The sequence below is a fragment of the Rousettus aegyptiacus genome, unplaced genomic scaffold, assembly GCF_014176215.1.
Source record: "Rousettus aegyptiacus isolate mRouAeg1 unplaced genomic scaffold, mRouAeg1.p scaffold_m13_p_1, whole genome shotgun sequence".
In the NCBI taxonomy this organism is placed as follows: domain Eukaryota; kingdom Metazoa; phylum Chordata; class Mammalia; order Chiroptera; family Pteropodidae; genus Rousettus; species Rousettus aegyptiacus.
The window spans coordinates 12,360,064-12,378,328 of NW_023416284.1; the positions used below are offsets into that span (position 1 = coordinate 12,360,064).

Sequence of the window (18,265 nt, forward strand, 5' to 3'; positions counted from 1 at the left end):
TGCTGAAAGTTCCTAAACAGAGTTTAAATGCCTGAATGGTAAAGAATTTTACATAAATCAAACAATGTAGAAAGGTATAGAATAAAGGCAAGAAGACTCTGGGAATGCATGAAATAGGTCCTTAGAACTATCTTCTCCCACTCTGCGGGACCCTGGTAGTTACTTCATCCCTCTGGACGTATGAAGGTTTAGAAAAGATAAAGTTTATTCTAGCTTTAGATTTTCATGATTCTAAGTAATGTTTTGCTGTACTATGCAAAGTAACAGATTTATCTTTGAAATTGATATTAGTTTAATACTAGTCACAATTTATTCAGGCTTCTCTGATGCTAACAAACTTTAATAGTTTTACATACTATAGATAAAGTGAATCTATTTACAAATCTAACTTATAATGGTAACAAGTCTAGTCACATAAGTTAGCCTTTAAAACTAACAAACCTAAGACAAGAGCAATTACCTTTTTGGCTGCTACAGTGGTAGAATTCCTTAACCTTGCTTTTCATCTTCACTACTACATGATCTCAAGCACAAGCAGCCCCAAAGAAAATCCAATTAAAAATACAAGCGTCTAGAAAATAAGTACACTATCTTATTACTTCTGCTCTTTAGAACAATTAAAGGTAACTGGCACCAGTGATTTTGAAACCTAGTCTCTAATAAAACTAGGTCAAGCTTAAGTATTCCATCACATGTTTAGCTTATTTTTAACAAAAGAGCTATCAAAAGCCTAAATGTTACTAAATATAAAATTATGTATCTTGGAATTATGAAGCTAATACATGTTGGAATGATCTTATTACCAATAAATGTTTAATACCTGTTTGATGACACCTCTATTTAATTCTCTTTTCAGTGCTTGTTTAAGGAGGTAGCCCCTTCTTTCTAGCTCCAGAGAAGGGTACTTATGGATGATGTATTTTCGAATAGCAACAACTGATGCACCACTCTTCTGGAAGCATGCCTAGAAAACAGATTTATTTATCAAACCATACATGCTACTTTAAACTAGCAGTTTTTCATTAGACAGAGAAAAGTTTTCAAAATAAATTACTTTGGAAGTAAACATGATAATGGATGATAAAAATGGCAGAAAAGAATAAACAGTATTTCAGGTAACAAGTTCCTGGCTGTGAGGAAATGAATTACAACATTTCTGCAACAATAATTTAAAATTGTTCAAAACACCAAAGAGAACAGAACATGTGAACATTCTGCGTGTTAATGAAAAACCTCCTTCCATTTAAATTCTAGTCTATATTTAGAAAAGAGATTGTTAGCATTAAAAGAGGAAAGCAGAACATAGGATCACGAATTTGGCCCATTTATGGAATGAGTTTTGGCACGCCAGGACCGATATTTCTCTGAAGACTTTGTATGTCAGCAGAGAACATAAGCAAAGATAATCTGAATAAATGGCATAAAACTAGGTTTATAGATGGCAAAGTCTTTACAGGGAGTTTTAGGTAACAATGAGGACATTTAAAGTGCCCTCTTCTATTTTATTTCTCTATATTCCATTTGACTAATGCCCATGGGAGATTTAAGCAGGTCAGTATGTAACAAAGGCAACAAAATTTTTCAAACGCTTTACGTTTTGAAGCACACTTAAATAGCATCTGCTATTTATTTCATGGGCTAGACAACTAATTTTGTGCTGCCATCATCTATAAACTGAACACAGCATTTACTCATTCTCAATGGATAAAGACTTAGTTAAATGTTATTTCATATACTTTGACAATAACGAAAAATAACTCACAGATGGACCAGAAAAGATTGTACAACGCAAAACGACTTGTGTTAATATGGTTCACCTACTTGAAGTAAATGTCTCTGACCTATTACAACCTATTGTTTACTCTTGATCTTTAAGAAAAACACGAAGGAAAGAAAATCAGACAAAAAAAAAAAAAAAAGACTATTGCTAAAACAATTCCTTGCTCTGCCAAACTGACGAGATCGAAGTAGACAACAGGACTTTTATTTGATTCAGAAAATGATATCGGTGGTCTGAAGTCACGACTTGTTACAACACTACATGGAATACACGTTATATACATATGCACAATCATTACTCTTTAGGCCTAATTATACTGTTTTAATTTTTCACTTTACTATTTTAAAATTTCAGTTCCTTCTCCAGCCTCACTGTAACACTGCTCCCCCAAACCTACGCTGCAGGGGTCGTGAAGTAAAACCTCTGAAGAAAGACTACACAAAGAAAAGAGATCTCACTATAGTCAAGCTATCTAGACCATGGACTTTTTCTTAATGCGTTGAGAGCACCCCTGAAAGAGTGCAGGGAACAGTCCGAAGGCAAACCTTCTCTAGTTTATGTGCCAGTGCCATCTTCTCCAAGTCTGAGAACGAGGCTGCTCAGGCTGCTCATTCTCATGTACACACCATCCTTGGTAAAACTGATCAGTACCTGTCTTCCCAATTCTGACTCAGGTCCTAGCCAGAGGGCCCCTGAAATGAGGAGGTCTATGGCTTCTATTTTAGCTCTTCTTTTCATCTGACCATGTGAAATAAACAAGGCAAAATTAACCAGAAAAATTTACACAAAAAAGGCAGTGTTAGATTAGAAAGATAAGCTTAAAAGTTAAAATAATAAAACTATATCTGATGATCACATAAGCTAATAAAAGTCAATGGATTATAGCAAAGTCATGAAGCTATGCAAGGAGAATGTTTTGTAAGGAGAATGTTTTCCAAGTATTTTGGAATGGCTAAGTGATGAAGCAAAGTATAATGTTTCTAAGGGTCTCTTATAGTTCAGGTGTGAAAGATAACCACTACCAATATCAGACACTCAGCTTTGAAAATGGATCTAAAAATAGTATATTTTTAAAAATAAAAATTCTCAATGCTATTCAGTTACCTTGAATAATTAGATTGCATAAGGACAAGGAACCTGTTAGCTTTATTCTAAGCTATGTCACTAGGAGAGTTGCCTGACACTGAGAAATTAGCCCTTAAATATGTTGAATGAATTAACATGTTAAACCTTCAAATAAAAACTATATACTCAACCAATAAACTGTGTAAAAAATAAAAAAAAACCTGAAGTTAAAAATACTTGTTATAGTAAATTTGCATTTAAAAAAATTAACAGTGTTCATCAAATGTAATTGTATTATAAAAAAACATGAACTTCATAATGGTTTTCTTCTATTTAAATCTCTTTTAAGAAGCAGAACAAGATTTCTGGTGTCTGGAGAGGACTATGCCATTTTCAAATAAGCAAAAGGCATTAACAGAATAAATCTAAGATAAACTGTTTGAAATAAAAACTTGCCTTAATGGCCTCTGTTAGGATTGCATCCATCTTGGGACGTGGGGAGGAAGCCATCGGTGTTTGTTTCTGGGCCCTGGCTAGCTGGCTGGCAGAAAGGGTAGCCCAGGAAGGTATTGTTTTTTTCACTTTCTTCTCCTTTTCTTTAGACTGATCTTTCTCACTTTAAAACAAAGAGTAGTTATTACATAAGATGAACTCTCCAGAAAGAGGCATAAAGTCATAAAAAGAAAAGACCAGAGAAGGATAAAAAATAACGTCTTAATTTACTTCCACACTAAGGTGACACGTAAAATAAGCAAAATTTTATAAAATAAAACTTTAAAAAATACGATGCTATAAATGAACCGAAAAAGTAAGTTTTCTCTTTGGTATTGGAGAAAGGAGTCATATAAATTTGCACTGGTATAAAAGGACAGTACATAAAAGAAATGTATTTTAGTAACAACTACAACAGATGCAATTTAGCATAGTGGAAAGAGCTCACGCTCTGAAGTCAGAAAACTTGGGTTTGAGTTTTAGCTCCAACACTTACTAGCTATATAATCTTAGCAAGTGACCTGAGTCTCAGTCTCCTCAACTGTAATAGTAATATAATACCAAACACTTCACAAGGTTGTTACAAGAGTCATGAGATGATGTTTATAAAAACAATTTGTGAGCCATAAAGCATTACACTAATTTTATTCTATTGTAATAACAGCAGCACTACATGCACCTAAAATATAGGGAAGCTGCTAAAAATTCTACAGACTTTACTTATACCTATGAAAATGGGATAAAGGATTTCCCTGAGGATTATACCCAAAAGGTATAGTTATTACTAAGTTACTTTTTTATTTAAAAAATAATTACTAACTATTCTGACCAATTATGAAAATAAAATGAATGCTATCAGCTGTCCTGCAAAAAAAAAAAAATTAAATGAAAAAAGAGCTGCCACGACATTGTACAGATTATTAATAGCAACTTTGCTTTCAGGTTCTCTAACTGAATATTTCATTGAACATATAGAGTTTTAGGTAGCTCTCTCAAAGTCTTGACAGAGATTAACGTTTTCTAACATAGCATGTAAAAAAAACTCGCTCTTGGCACAGAGGGAGGAACAAATGGTGAAGTGTCTCCCTGATCAAATTTTTACAGTCATGTTTCACTTTTTATTGAAATTACGTCAATGTGTAAAGTATCAGACACTCTCACAATGAATTCTAAGCATAAAAGCACATTCCAAAGGCACAAGGAATGAATTTTGGATTATTCAAACCATCACTCTGATAACTACTACAAATTCTAATGGGCTACACAACTGCACAATAAACCTATTTCAAATGGTAATTCTAAAAAGTAAACCCAAGTAGCAAATGTCTAGGATAAACCAGTACTATCACACTTTAAAACAATCTGGTCTACAGTCCTTTTATGTGGTCTTCGATTATAAATAGCAAGAAGCATAACTGCTTACTCCTTTTTGGTTTCCTCAGAAGACTTGTTTTCTTCCTTCTCTTCATTCTCAGGTTCCCCCTTTGGCTGCTCTGTCTCACTAGATGTAGCAGGTGGAGTTTCATTCTCTTGTTCTTCTACAGTAGAGATAGATTCCTCTGAACTTACGTCTGGTTCTAAAAAATCAGGTGAGCAGAATTGCAGCAAGTAGATATATTAGAGCCTGAGTCAATAAAAGGGTAAAAGTTTATCTTATTAAACAGATAAGCCAAATGTTCCAATTAAAAGATGGATTCTAAAATGAACAAAATGACTCGAGTGCATTTCCTTCTTTACATTACTCAAGTTGCTTATACAAGGGGGTGTTAATCCATTATGTGAGGAGACAGACCAGGAATACACAGAAAGGAAACTCATTTTACCTCAAATCAAATATCTTGATTAGTCTACTCTGCAACATTAATGATGTGATTCATAAGTAAGAAATTAGTCATTTCACAATTTAACAGACAAATCCTGGTTAAGGGAATAAATAATAAAAATTTAACATGTATTTTCCAAGTGAAATGGTTGGGGCAAGAGTAGAAATATGAGAGAGGGAATACTGAGGTCTGCAGTTTGCTTGTCTGTGCCTTTTCTCAGTATGTCCCTGGGCAGCTACTATGAAAAACAGGACCCCAGGTAATGGTTAAGCAAGTGCTTTGAAGAACTCCAGTGGCAAGAATTAGGCAGAAAATAAAAATATGTGCTTAATGAGGTTGGTCATTTAAATTACGTGAACTAATTACTGGCAAGACGATGAAGACTTCTTTGTGGCCTTCGATATAAACAAGAATTAAAAATGCCACTTCCTTTTTATAACCAAACTACGAACATACAAATCTAAAAGGATTTCTAGTTTCTCAACAAATTTCTAAACCACAAATTTAAGGATGATCAATTACCATTTGTAAATATCACAGATGATGCTTTTCAACCAGACTTGCATGTAAATTGAAACTCCTCCCATATATGTTCAGCTAAAATTGAGGTTTTAGAGTCAGACACACCTGAATCAAGTTCAGACTTTATAACTTTCTAGCTTGATATCTTAGGGCAAGTTTTTTGACATCTTCAAGTCTTAATAACCGTACCTCACAGAATTATTATGAAGATTATATAAAATGTTTTAGAGGAAGCCTACAGGCCAGCACTTGTGCTATGTGAGTGATATCCATCCTCCTCTGGCCTCCTCTGCCGCTTCTAAAACCGTTTTACAAGGTATTAGGGCTAGAACTTCATTATAACAATGATATTTGGTGATACATATAACTGCAAGATGTATCTTTTATCATGATTATCTTTTACTGCTCCTCACCCCAATGATTTGCCCGTGGGTAAAAATTCACTATTAGTCATATGTTTATTTATTTATATATTGTCTTACTCCAAAAATGAAAAGCTAAGAATGGTTTATTAGGTTTTACTGTAATAATAAGCTATAAATTTAATTTCACATTATTTTCCTTTAAGAATAACTGCTTAATAGTTGATGGTTTACTAAAAGGTCCAGCCACTCAACAAATATGGAGTATGTGTTATGTATAAGATACTGTATCCAACTCATTAAACTGTTGTGTCTGCCCTCCGTGTAAAATGTAAGATTTATAAAATTTAAAGTATGAATGATGCCCAATTATATTCATGTACAAAATACTGTAATGGGATAAAAAAGATTAAACAAACATACAACCTGTGAAGTGACTCACTGGTCCTTTATAAATTCGTGGTCGACCTTTTTTATACCTTATACCTGAATCCTCTGGCATATATTCTGAAAACTGATGTTATTAGTGATTTAGTGGCTTCAGGTGTCTGTTAAACAAATGAGGATCAAGATGGGCCACCAAGTGGCTTATCTCAGTGCTGGACCAAAAAAAAAAAAAACAATAAAAAAACAACAAAAAAATCTTCAACTCACCAGTACCTATTATTTTTTTAATATGCTGATTCCCATGTCACCTAATGTCTTAGGCCAGGGTACCCAAATTGCTTATAGTACTCATCTGGGGATTCTGAGACAAAATCCAGGCTCAGCTTGAAAAGATTATATCCCTGGTTCACCAAGGGATAAAGGCAACAAGGGTGCATATATTTTTAATTCCTAATCTACGCTGGTCAGCAAATATTTGGTTCTAACAGCCATGACAGGGACAGCACCATGTGTTCATCCTGGAAAACCTGAAATAAAAGGCATGGGAGAAAGGAGAAAAGGATAAGGAAAGAAAGAAAAAGGTCATGAGAAGAAAAAAACAGGGAAAAGGAGAAGAGGTGGTTAGAGATGCCGTGAAGGAGCACTAGTCCTCCAGGTTGACGGTTTTACATTCCTCTCAATTCATATGCTCCCACTTCTGTCTGGTCAATCTTCTCTCTAACAACACCAGTTCGAAACCAATGTTTTGATCCCCCATTGTCTCCCTTAAGGCCTTCTGATGATTTCTGGGTGAGTCTTCCACTATTCATCCTGAAGGCCCAAGTCCTCCATTCTTTCAGTCTTCATTCCTATGAGACTGTATGCCCAGAAGCTACTCTTTGCCCGTTCCTGTTCCCTCCAACCATTTTTCTCTTTTTAATTTAAGAACATGAGATTTTCAACTTCCAAAAACCTTTAGAGACAAGATGAAACTCTTACTTTGCCCACGTGGTCTGGAAATGATATATCAAATAGGTACCACTCCCTCTTTAAATGTTCCCCCAAAACACTTAGCCATTAAAAAAAAAAAAAAAAATTAAGTTCAAGGGAATTTATGGGACACTCCAAACTGGAGTGGAAACTTTCGCCTTTTTAAGTTGTCCACTGTTTTACTTTACCTGGCTTTCCTTCTTCCCCTTCAGCAAGCTTGCTTTTGGGAGGAGTTTCCCGGGTAGAATTCACAGCTCGACGAATAGGCATGGCGCTCTCTTCTACCTTCTAAGAAAAGAGATGGCCATAATCACACATGCATAAAAAAACAATTTCTCTCTTTCCCAAGGGGCCTAATGGGTGTCAGAAGATGGTGAATTCTAAGTCTACTCCAGGATTGGATGCAAATTACTTTTAACAAGTTTTTTTTTTTTTTTGAAGTAAAATATGATCTTTTAAAAGTACTTTTTAAAATATTTTTTTTGGCAAGAATTTCATATGGAAACAAATAATTACCCTTGATTTGGAATAAAAATAGACAGTTGGAGGTTTTCTCAGGAATTTGAGGGGAAAGGGAAGATGAAGAGCTTTGTATATCTGATTTTTTTCAGATCTACAACCCAGACTCCCCAAAGTAGGGGAAGGAACATGTACCAAGAAGGACCCAGCAGAGCCTGAAGTCAGGGACTGATCCAAGAGTGAGCTTCAAGAATGTGTCAGCCCCTACCTCACCTAACTTGTCCGCGTGGATCAGCTGAGCTCCTACTATAAGTGGGAGTGCCTTAGGATGGACGAGTTCACCTTGAGACGTATCAGTCGCCATTTAAAATAATTTCTAGGCCCCAGTACAGGTTACACTCTGAAGCCTCTGCTGTTAACCACAAGGATTTTTCCTAATGGTTTCAGTGTGGTGAAAAGTCAACCTAAAGCACAGAAAAGACCTGGTGTGAAGATTAAAAGAAACAAAACTAAACTAAAACATCTAAATTTAATATACATCCAAAGGGAACAAAATTTCACTATAATACTTATAGTTAAGTGACAGATGACTTGATCAATTTTAACAGATGACTCGATCGATTATCAAATACCTCTATCAAAATAGAGACTATGTAAAGCAGCGACTAAGACAAATGCACAAGCCACAGCAGCTGTTGCAACTTCCACATGAACAAAGGCAACAAGGAAAAAAAAGCTCATAAGGAACCAAGTCCCATCCCATCCTGCTACCATGGGGAACTCAGGACAGAATAAGGAGCTTAAGGAACAGTTCAGTCAAATGTTTACTCAAAGATCAGTTTACTAAGGAGAAGACTTTTGTTGTTATTCTTCTCAAAGGGGTTGGGGAAATTACCTGTAACCTTAACTCCACCTCCATTAGAGAAGTAATACAAGGGGCAAAAAATACTGCTGAAGAACATAACATTCTAAAAGCCTCCAAACCCAGAGAAGCAAATTTAGACTGTCATCTAGGAGAACAGAGCATGCTTCTAACAGCGTATTTGTTATATTTTTAATGTAGGCAAAACTAGCACAGAACATAATTAAATATTCAAAGATAAAACCCAGGTAGTCACTCAAATTTACCTGATCATTAACACTCTCTGACCCCCCCAAAACTTCATTTGGGACTCAATGATATTTTATAACAATAATCGCTCCAAAATATAAGAAAATGATGACTTGAGTGTTTAGATCTCTGTACTAAAAATGAACATTAATTAACAAAGAGTTGGTAGACTTTAAACTGTAACCCCGTCTAGGAATTTAAGAACTTTCAATTTGTCAGGTAATAGCTCCAAGCTACAACTAGGACAAATATAAAACATCCATTGAACGCTTGATTTCACATTTACAGGGAAAATCTCTGGGAATACCAAGAGCAATACCAGACTTGTGAATTGTCAATCAGCTGCAAGGAAAGAAGCTGAAAGAATTCAAGATGTATAATGCACTATACTCATTATCAAGAATAATTAGAAATATCCATGAATACTTAAAATTACCAAATGTTACAAAAACTACTTAAAATGCTCATATAGCAATTCACTTAAGAATTACAAAATACAGAAAGACAAGTAGTTGTTTTCTGATCTGTGAAAAGCCCACCCAGGGTTTAAAGGCATTATTTAGGTTTGTGAAACCTAAAATACATTTTGAAATAATTTCAATATATAGATCTGCTCATTCATCCATTAACTGGTACTTAGTAAATATTTTCCTTAATAAAAAAGCTATGCAAATTTGTTGATATTTTTATATGTGAACACTATACAGAAGTAAAACATCACAACCAGGTTATTTTGGTAAAGTGATATTACTAATAAATTCGTCTTTCTTAACCCATGATAACACACACTAGCTAGCGGTTGAAAATGCAACACAACTGTAAAGGCAACAAAACCTTCAAAGTGTCTGTTATCAGGGTATCTTTAAAACATATTTCCCTGTAAAGAAAATACTGAAAAGTGTGAAACCTTTCCAGTAAACTGTGTTCACAATTACCAAAAATTAAAACAAGTTAAAATAGGGAGGGAGGGACAGGAAGCTATTCTTAATGCCAAAGTGACAAAACTGACTAAAACCAGGGCAGCAACAGGTATATGGTCCATAAAGACATCAGACATCATTAACCCAAGGACAAAAAGGACAGTTTAAATTAGGCCAGATAAGAAGTATGTCTAGGTTGGAATAACCTCAGAAATAAGCACAGAAGAGCATAGTGTGAGAAATAAGCTGGCTTGCCAATTATCACACGTGCACACACACACACACACCTGCTTAAAACCCCTCCCACCCCCTTATTTCATTAATTTCACTTTCTATTAAGCTACCCATCACTCTTTCTTAACTAAACACACAGACCTTTTGGCCCTTGGGATTGTTCTCTGCTCATCCCTATACCAGCATTTGTACTTGCTGTTCTTTTCAACTGGAACACTCTCTTCCTAAATGCTTCAATGAGGTTCCTGCTCAATGTTATCCCTTATTAATAAGTTCACTGTTTATTACGGGGCTAACAAAACTATATGAACGTTAATTCACATTGCCTTTCCAACACCATGCACCTATTAAACTTCTGTTGCTGCACTTCTGAACAATCAGACTTTTAGGCTGCCATGCTTCGTTCCCTGGCAGAGTTCTCATCTAGCTGGTTCGCTGCTGCATATTTGGTTCCTAAGAACATACCGGACAAAGAGTAGGGTGCTCAACAATTATTTGCTAAATAAAAGAACAGATGAAAATCAGTTTTCACCTGGTTCCTATATGTGCCCAAAACAAGCTGAGTTTACCTGCTGTTTAAAAGAAACTTTTAATCAGAAGTACTTTTAAAATGGTACTTCTACTTTGAAACACAAAAACACTAACTCTTGAAAGAAATAGTAAAATTTTAAAAGCTCCTAAGGTTTTTGCTTATGCCTAACAAAATTAAAATACCTTCCCAAACAAAACTAATCACTTAGTCTAACTTCACTCTAAGATAAAACAGCATACTCATAAGGTCCCAAGTGAATTCCTACACGGATCTCTAAGTGGCTTCTCACTTGTCAATGTAATGAAAAACGGGAAGCATAATAAAAAGAGGGAATTTATTCGCGGAAGGGGCAGTAAGGTTCACCTTGTCCAGTCCGCTGTGCTGGAGAGAATACTCCCTCAAGAAGGTTAAGTGACTCATCCTCGGTCACAGAGTCAATTAGGTATTACAACTTAGATCTGGGGCTCTCACTTCACCACTCCTGCCTCCTCCTCTTTACAAAAACTCATATTCACCACCTTGACTTTATTAAGACCACGTCGTCTAAAGTGCGGTGAGTAACAAGCTCTAGGAATGCCATACGGGAAAACGAAAGCTTAGGCCCGTGTCGCGGCAGCGGCAGCGGCGGCGGCAGCGGCAGCGGCAGCAGGGGCGGCGGCAGCAGCAGCAGCAGCGGCGGCGGCAGCGGCTGCGATGCCTTTTCAGCAGCGCCAACAGCTCTGAAACACTCTCCTAGACCGCTGAGGAACATGGTGAAAAGAACAGCAGAGACAAAGAGGCAGGGAGCGGCTGGTGTGGTGCGAGAGCAGAAGGCGAGGGGAGAGCAAAGCTAAGATGAAGGCGGCTAAGCGAGTGACGGGAGGGCTCGGCAGCGGCTGACACCGGGGGCCGCGGCGCGGCTGCAGCTCTGGGCTCACGCTTGCGTACGCACGCGGCCGAGGCCGACGCCACCACCCGGCAGCGTCCGCCCGCGCGACGCAAGTAGCCGCGGACCGCGAGCACCAGCGGTCCGCGCACTCACCACTGGGAGCTCCGTAATGGCGGCGGCGGCTGCAGAGGCGAAGAACCCGGGGGGCGGGCCCGCCGCAGCCAGTCACTGCCGCCGGCATCTTTCGAACCGGCTCCGAAAACCGCTGAGGGAGTGGGGGTGAGGGGGAGGGCGAGAGCGGACGGCGGGGCCCGCCGTGGGCCTCGGAGCATGCGCAAGCCCTCAGCCAATCGGAGCTCGGAGGGCGGACACCGGCGCAGGCGCGCTGGGACGCAAGGCCCTAGACCAGGGAAGAGTTCTCCCCTCCTCCCCCCAGTCCAAACAAAACAAGGGCGGGAGCGCGCGTCAGAGGGCCCCGGAGGAAGCGTCAACCAGAGGGGCAGGGGGCTAGGTCGCAGGGGGGAGTGGAAGGAGGGGCGGAGCGGCCGGGGAAGGCAGACAAAAGGCACCACCTCCGGGGACCCGAGCGCCCCGCCCCCTCCTCCCCGGGAGCGGCATCGGCGCCCCGAGCTAGCGGCCTCCGCTACTCGCTTTTGGGGTCCAGCGAGCCCGCGACCACTCCCCGCCCGCCTGTTCCGTCCTCCGTTACCTCTGCGCTGCCCACTTCCCGGCGCCCGCGTTCCGCACGGCCTCTCGGCGCCACTCCCGCTGCCACTCGCCTCCGCTGCCGCTGTCCTCCAGGCCCAGCCGCCGAGCTCTGCCGCCCCGCCCCCCTGTCCGCGGCCCCGCGTGCGCGCGCCCCCGCCCCAGCCCCGCCCCCCCGCGCGCCGGCGGCCGCGCCCCCAGCCTGCGGGAGCGAGGGAGCGCGGAGACGTCCCTCCCCGGCCGAGCGCGCGGGGGCGCGAGCGCTCGCTCCGGGACGGGGTGCTTCGCGGGCGGGGCTGTGAGTCCCGTTTCACCCGGCGCTGTCGTGGTGCCCGTTAGCTTGGGTGCTGAGGTTCCCTTTTCCTCAGAAGGACATTCTTCACTCCTTACCCGTTCCCTACTCTCTAGTTCAGTCCCTGGTCTTAACTAGGTTTCCGCTTTGGCGATCCGTCTGCCTTAGGGGGCGGGCATTTCCCGCTTCTCAGTTTAGCCCCAGCCCAAGAACAAACGGCAGCACCCTTCTTTGAAGACCGTGTTAGAATTGGAAAACCAGATAGCGGAGAATTCAGTACCTAACATTCGTTTCCATTAAGTATCCAGACCTTACAGGGCAGAATAGCGATTCAGGAAAAGAACTGGAAAAGTTGCCATTCTAATCTATGAACCCTAATCTGCAAAAGCATGGAGGGTTCTCCAAAAGGAAACCTGGGATTAGAAGAGAAAAGCGGCAGTTTCCTTTGAATTGTCATATTACGTTGGTGTCAGCGTACTTAGACAATGCACATAACTGTTGAAAAATGTAACTTTTCAAAACCAGTTTGGAAAAATTCGATGTATTTAAAGTAGGTATTCTTTTGGAGAGGATGGTGGCACAGGGAGTTAATAAACAATAGAATTGCTTCGAGGCTCACAGCAGAGACCAACAACACTCAAAACGTATGTGCCAAGCATTCTAAAAATTATGAAACCGTTTAAACCCCTGCTAGCTCAGTCCCCAGTCTTTTCCTTTAGCATTTACACTGTCTCACCAGCTTTCCCATAGCTACCCACTCTATCAAAGTCAACTGTATAAAAATTTATCGACCCCCATAATTCCTTATGAAGTGAGCATTATCATTAATGTCCCGATGGCATCACCAATGCCCTGGCACTCTGGTGTCATAGTCAGCTTGTTCACAAGTGGTCATTTGGGTCATTTTGGCCATTTCATTAACCCGCTCACTTCACTTTTCTTTATTGCCATCTATCTCCCTTCGTGAAGACCCTATTCCATTTTTATATATTCATGTGCTTAAAACATCCAACCTTTCTTCCTCCCCTAAAATAGTTTTAGCTCCATCTCATTCAAGAAACTACTCAACTAGATTTCTTCTCCAATGCAGATTTTTGCTTACATACACACATACAAATTTGTTGTTGTTCACATGTACACCCAAGAAAGGAAAACCCTTAAACAAAATTCTTTGAGTGTGTTATGTATGACACACACACACACTCACACACACATACACATACACACACACCATGCACTAGGCTCCCACTTGCTTAAGTCTGAAGCTCTAAATTTTCTGCTTTTAAAGGGATTTGAAATTTTTATTGTATGTACGTGTATATTGGTTGAGGCATTTTACCTGTTAAATAGAACTGGCCAGTTTTGATTTTTATTTAGTTGCATCTCCGTTAAGACTCCATGGGGGTATGATTTTATAGTTTATCTCATTTGGCTTTCTTTGAGCTATACTAGTAAAAATATCATTCAAATATGTTTGTTAAACAATTGTATGATGATTTTTTTTTAACTGTTAGGCTGTTTGACCTTCTGTGCTTGGAGAGGGCACACACATCTTGACAAGTTTTGGAGCAGGTTGGAAATTTAGGCTTAAGGATAGAGGAAGTTGAAGCAATTGCAGATCCCGAGAGTGTCCCAGGCCAAAGCTATGACACTGCAGTCACAGAGTTGAGCACTAAAAGATATATCTACCTCTGTTACTCATATTTCACCTCATGTTAATAAGGAGAGGTCTGAAGAATGATCCTTGATTGCCTGGTGAGGAGAGATTTCTCTTCCCAGCAAGGCTGCTCTTTATCCAAGCTTTGGGATTGATATTTCATGAACAGGAGCCTAAAGCCAGGCCAGGGCTTGGGATCCCTTAAGAATATATTGCCATGGCAGGTTGGGGGTGACTTTTCCAGTTTCCAGCCAGATAGACTGAAACTGGCTCTCAATGTAGCTGTAGGTTGGAAAGGGATGGCAAGAGAGTGAACAATCATTTTACACTATCATGCAACAATTGGAAGCTGATGAAAAGATTTAATGTTATTCCTTCACCACCATCCCCTTATCGATTTTCTCTCATATTGGTACCGAGGCCAAGACCCTGGTTTAGAGATAAGCAACACAGCTGGAGCCTCCTCTGCCAATGTTGCACTTTCCTCTGCCTACTGGTGACAGTTATTTTACTCCAGCCCAGCAGCCATTGTCCTATAAAACTTTTTCCTAAATACTGAAAAGTTCTATATCTGAAACATGTATAGTTCCAGTGGTTTTGGATAAAGAATCGTGGAGCAGTATATAAAAACCAAATAAGTTTTACAAAGGAACATTTACCCTCATATGTTCTAGTTGTTGTTTTTTTAATGCTGGTTGCAATCCATTAATTTTGCCATTTACAGTTGGAGAACCTCTGTCCTTGATATCATTAGCCCTTTGGTGTTGAACCAGAGCCACTGTTTCTAGCTACTTGAGGGGTGTGAAAAATGTTAGTGCCAAGAGTTTACTTTCATTTTGAGATTAAGAGTTTTAAACAAGTGTCCTTTAGTTTGAAGCATCTGACTGACATACTGAATAGAGTTACAACTGAGCCTCTCAAGGGAACAAAAACATCTGGGATGTTATTACAGGTGTCTTTGAGTAGAGAACAGAATCTAGAACCAAGGTAGCTAAGGTACTTAGTCCTGTCATCAGTAGGGATTTGCTGTCAAGCTTGTTTTCATGTCAGGGAATTATATGTGTTGAACCGTCTTTTCCCCTTTTTAAACGTGAGGCAAGATAATGGCATTTTACACAGACCGAAAGACACTCTATTTGCCAGATTAGTAAAAAGCAAAACCTACCCAGTTTTGTTTTGACTGTGTAATACGAAGTAAATTTGCCAACAGTACTCTTGTTCCTTCACTCCTACTTTGTGGCTTTGCAGGAAGATGAATGCAGGACAACCAGGCCTGTGATGGTGGCCAGAGATGAGTGTCAGATCATTGACATCTAGGGTGACCAACTGTCCAGGCTTACCTAATGGCAGCGGGGTTAGGAGTTAGTGGGAGGTAGGACTTTCAATTTTTAAACCAGGAAAGTCCCAGCAAAATGAGTTGATCACTGTAAGACATCTTTGTGGTTATGGGAAAGTTAGAGAAAATTTCTTTAAAGTGAAAGTTTTTTTTTTTCTCCAATAAAACAGTAATCTATGATTGGAAACAAAACAATTTAAAAAATCAAAATTATGCAATTGGATCTATTTGTTTATAAAAAAGAAAATGAAGTTCCAAAAAGTGATGGAAAGGATCCTTTCTCTTACAAAATGAAGTGAAACTGTTTTGGTGATGAGGAAATGGAATCTTTCAAAAATGGAAAACCAGAAAACAGTGGCTTTGAGTATTTTTAAAATACTTGTAGCAAGGCTGTAAAAGTTTCAACCCAAAGTTTAGAAAGAGTAGCATAGTTCCTGAGAACCATATATATCAAGATTCCAGACTGTTAGTTCAGCTAAAAAATTCACATTTTGCTTGTCCAGTGATGCCTCTGCTCTTCCCAACAGATAACATTTTGACTAAAAAGGCCCTACCAATTTTTAATTTAACATAATTTAATGTGTGTGTGTGTGTGTGTGTGTGTGTGTGTGTGTCTGCTTTACATTGTACCTGGTTGAGTTTATGATACTTAAAAAAACCCCTGCAATTTAGTCTAAGCAACTGGCAAACTTGTTTGGTATAGCTGTCTCTTTATCCAAAGCAGTCAGCATCTCTTAAATTAGGAACACAGAGCTGTATGCAATGGAATACACATTTTTAAGTACCTTGTATTTTTGGAGTTTATTATGGTTTTGTAGCAAAAACGAATTGAATTTTTCTTCTTTCTAGGTGGAGCAATGAGCAACTTGCAAACGGTACTAACCACCAGTCCTTGTGCAAAAAAGGATTTTTGCAATGCCTTATTGAATTGTAGTCATGGTAGCTAAAAGCCCCTACTTCTTAGCTCTGTTAACAGTCGAAGGATAAGCCTGAGACTTTATAATGTATGCTAGGGAAAACAATAAAAAAACCAACTATATGAAGTTTATTAAAGAAACATAGATAGGCAAACCATGGTTTTCTACAGTTCTGAAGACATGTAGTTTAATTGTATGTGGCTAAATATGACTAAGGTCGTAGAATGTGGTAGAAAAAGAACTGAACTAGGCAGGTGAGCTCCAGGTATTACAGACAGAATGCTGGGTGCTTTATCTTATCTCCTTTGATTGATCCTCACACCCATAAGGATATTATTCTTATTTTATAGATGAGGAAATTGAGGTGTAAACAACCCAAGCAAGTTTATATTAAAGCCCCTATTTTTCTAACTTCAGTGCTTCAAAGTGTACCCACTATGCCATTTCCCCATTGTGGAATAAAGACTTCTCTGGTGGTGAGAGTGAATATTTTTTTGGCAATCACTGCCTTCCAGAAAACCAAGTGCTAGTCCATCTCTAACCCTTGCTAGGTACATGATTTCTGTGGCACACAGTTCCCTACCTATCAAAAGGAAGCAGTACCACAGAGCTGGTGTGAAGCCTGAATTAGATGACACCCTGAAATGCACAGTAAATTACAGCTTACAAAGTGTTTTAACATATATTATCTCACTGATGCTACGATGTAGGAAGAGTTTGTTTTGCATTACAGATGATAAAAGATTTCCGGTTAGCTTTTGGTGAAGAGCTTTATGAACGGTGGCAGGCACGTGAAGCACGCATAGGCAGTGGTTCTCAAACTTCAGGGTGCCTGAGAATCACCTGAAGAGCTTGTCAAACTGTTTCTTGGGCTCCTTCAGATTCTGACAGTATGCTGGGGTCCCTGAATTTGCATTCCTAACGAGCTTCCGGGTGATACTGATGCTGCTGGTCGAAGGCCCATACTTTGACTCTCATCTTAGATATAAATATAACTGCTCACTCTAAGAGCCTGAAGTTATTCCAATGCATTAACTGTGTGGCTAAATTTGACTGGAAATGATTAAAAGTACTGTCAGCCTTTTGTTGAGTGAGAACTATTTTTTAAATACCACCTTAGGTTAGTTCCTAGTGAATTCTATTAAATTGAGATTATAAGGCAACTTTCAAAAAGTTCTTTACACCCACTTGTCCAGAAAAGGCTTGTCTGGATTAATTTTTGCCATAGAGCATGTTTAAATTCCACTTTTGCATGAGAACAAACTCTTACCATACTCTGCCTCACTTTCTTCATTCTTCAAGTACATCATGCATTCCCCTACCACAAGACCTTTTCGCTCATTGTCTTTTATTTGAACCCATCCCCTAACTATTTCTTTGGACTTCTCAGTTTAAAATTCTCTGAGAGAAGCATTTCTTAATCCTCCAGTTTACACAGGGTCATTATATGCTTTCATATATTTAAAACATGCGCCATTTGTAATTTCATATTTGTGTTCAACACCTTGCAGTTAAAAATATTTGTTAAATATCTGAATAGAAATTGTTCTGTAAACTGTTAGGTAAATCAGGTTGTTTTCACCATTCCAGAGTGGTTTCCACCCTGGCTCATAGTAGAATTGCCTAGGAAACAAACAAACAAAAAGATGCCCGGTCTCATCCCCAGAGATTATGAAATAACTCGCTTGGGGTGGGGTCTCAGGATTTTATTTTTTAAAACTCTCAGGTGATTCTAACATGCAGCAGCAATGGGCACTTTTATTCTATGCTCTAGGAAGCAGTTAAACTAGAGCAGTTACTTGAGCTTTGGCAAAGTTTCCTAGGACTTCAGGCC

The 18,265-nt window shown here is 39.2% G+C and overlaps 2 protein-coding genes across 6 annotated transcripts in view; one reads left to right on the top strand and one right to left on the bottom strand.

Annotated features, from left to right (window-relative positions):
- The window catches only part of HP1BP3 (heterochromatin protein 1 binding protein 3), a 31,014-nt gene extending 18,661 nt beyond the window's left edge, over window positions 1-12,353 (bottom strand). For 2 of the 5 annotated variants that reach the window (XR_004953634.1, XM_016149201.2), the window contains exons 1-6: window positions 12,234-12,353; window positions 8,128-8,323; window positions 7,589-7,688; window positions 4,761-4,914; window positions 3,302-3,461; window positions 821-964 (exon numbers count right to left, since the gene is read on the bottom strand). Coding sequence is in view for 4 of the 5 variants with exons in the window: in XM_016149201.2 (XP_016004687.1) it covers window positions 821-964; window positions 3,302-3,461; window positions 4,761-4,914; window positions 7,589-7,688; window positions 8,128-8,223 (654 nt within the window). In the remaining variant the exon portion in view is untranslated. Of the gene's footprint in view, window positions 1-820; window positions 965-3,301; window positions 3,462-4,760; window positions 4,915-7,588; window positions 7,689-8,127; window positions 8,324-11,677; window positions 12,150-12,233 lie in introns of those variants that run through there. The other 3 variants (XM_016149203.2, XM_036229558.1, XM_016149204.2) reach the window with 3 other exon arrangements.
- Window positions 11,855-12,568, top strand: LOC118608699 (formin-like protein 5). The gene has a single exon (XM_036228270.1). It carries the CDS (start codon window positions 11,855-11,857, stop codon window positions 12,566-12,568), a length of 714 nt encoding a protein of 237 aa, XP_036084163.1.
- The last annotated feature ends 5,697 nt before the right edge of the window (window positions 12,569-18,265 follow it).

Bases quoted from the DNA above. Each gene is read 5' to 3' on its own strand.
- LOC118608699 (XM_036228270.1), top strand. From the start codon at position 11,855: ATGCGCAAGCCCTCAGCCAATCGGAGCTCGGAGGGCGGACACCGGCGC.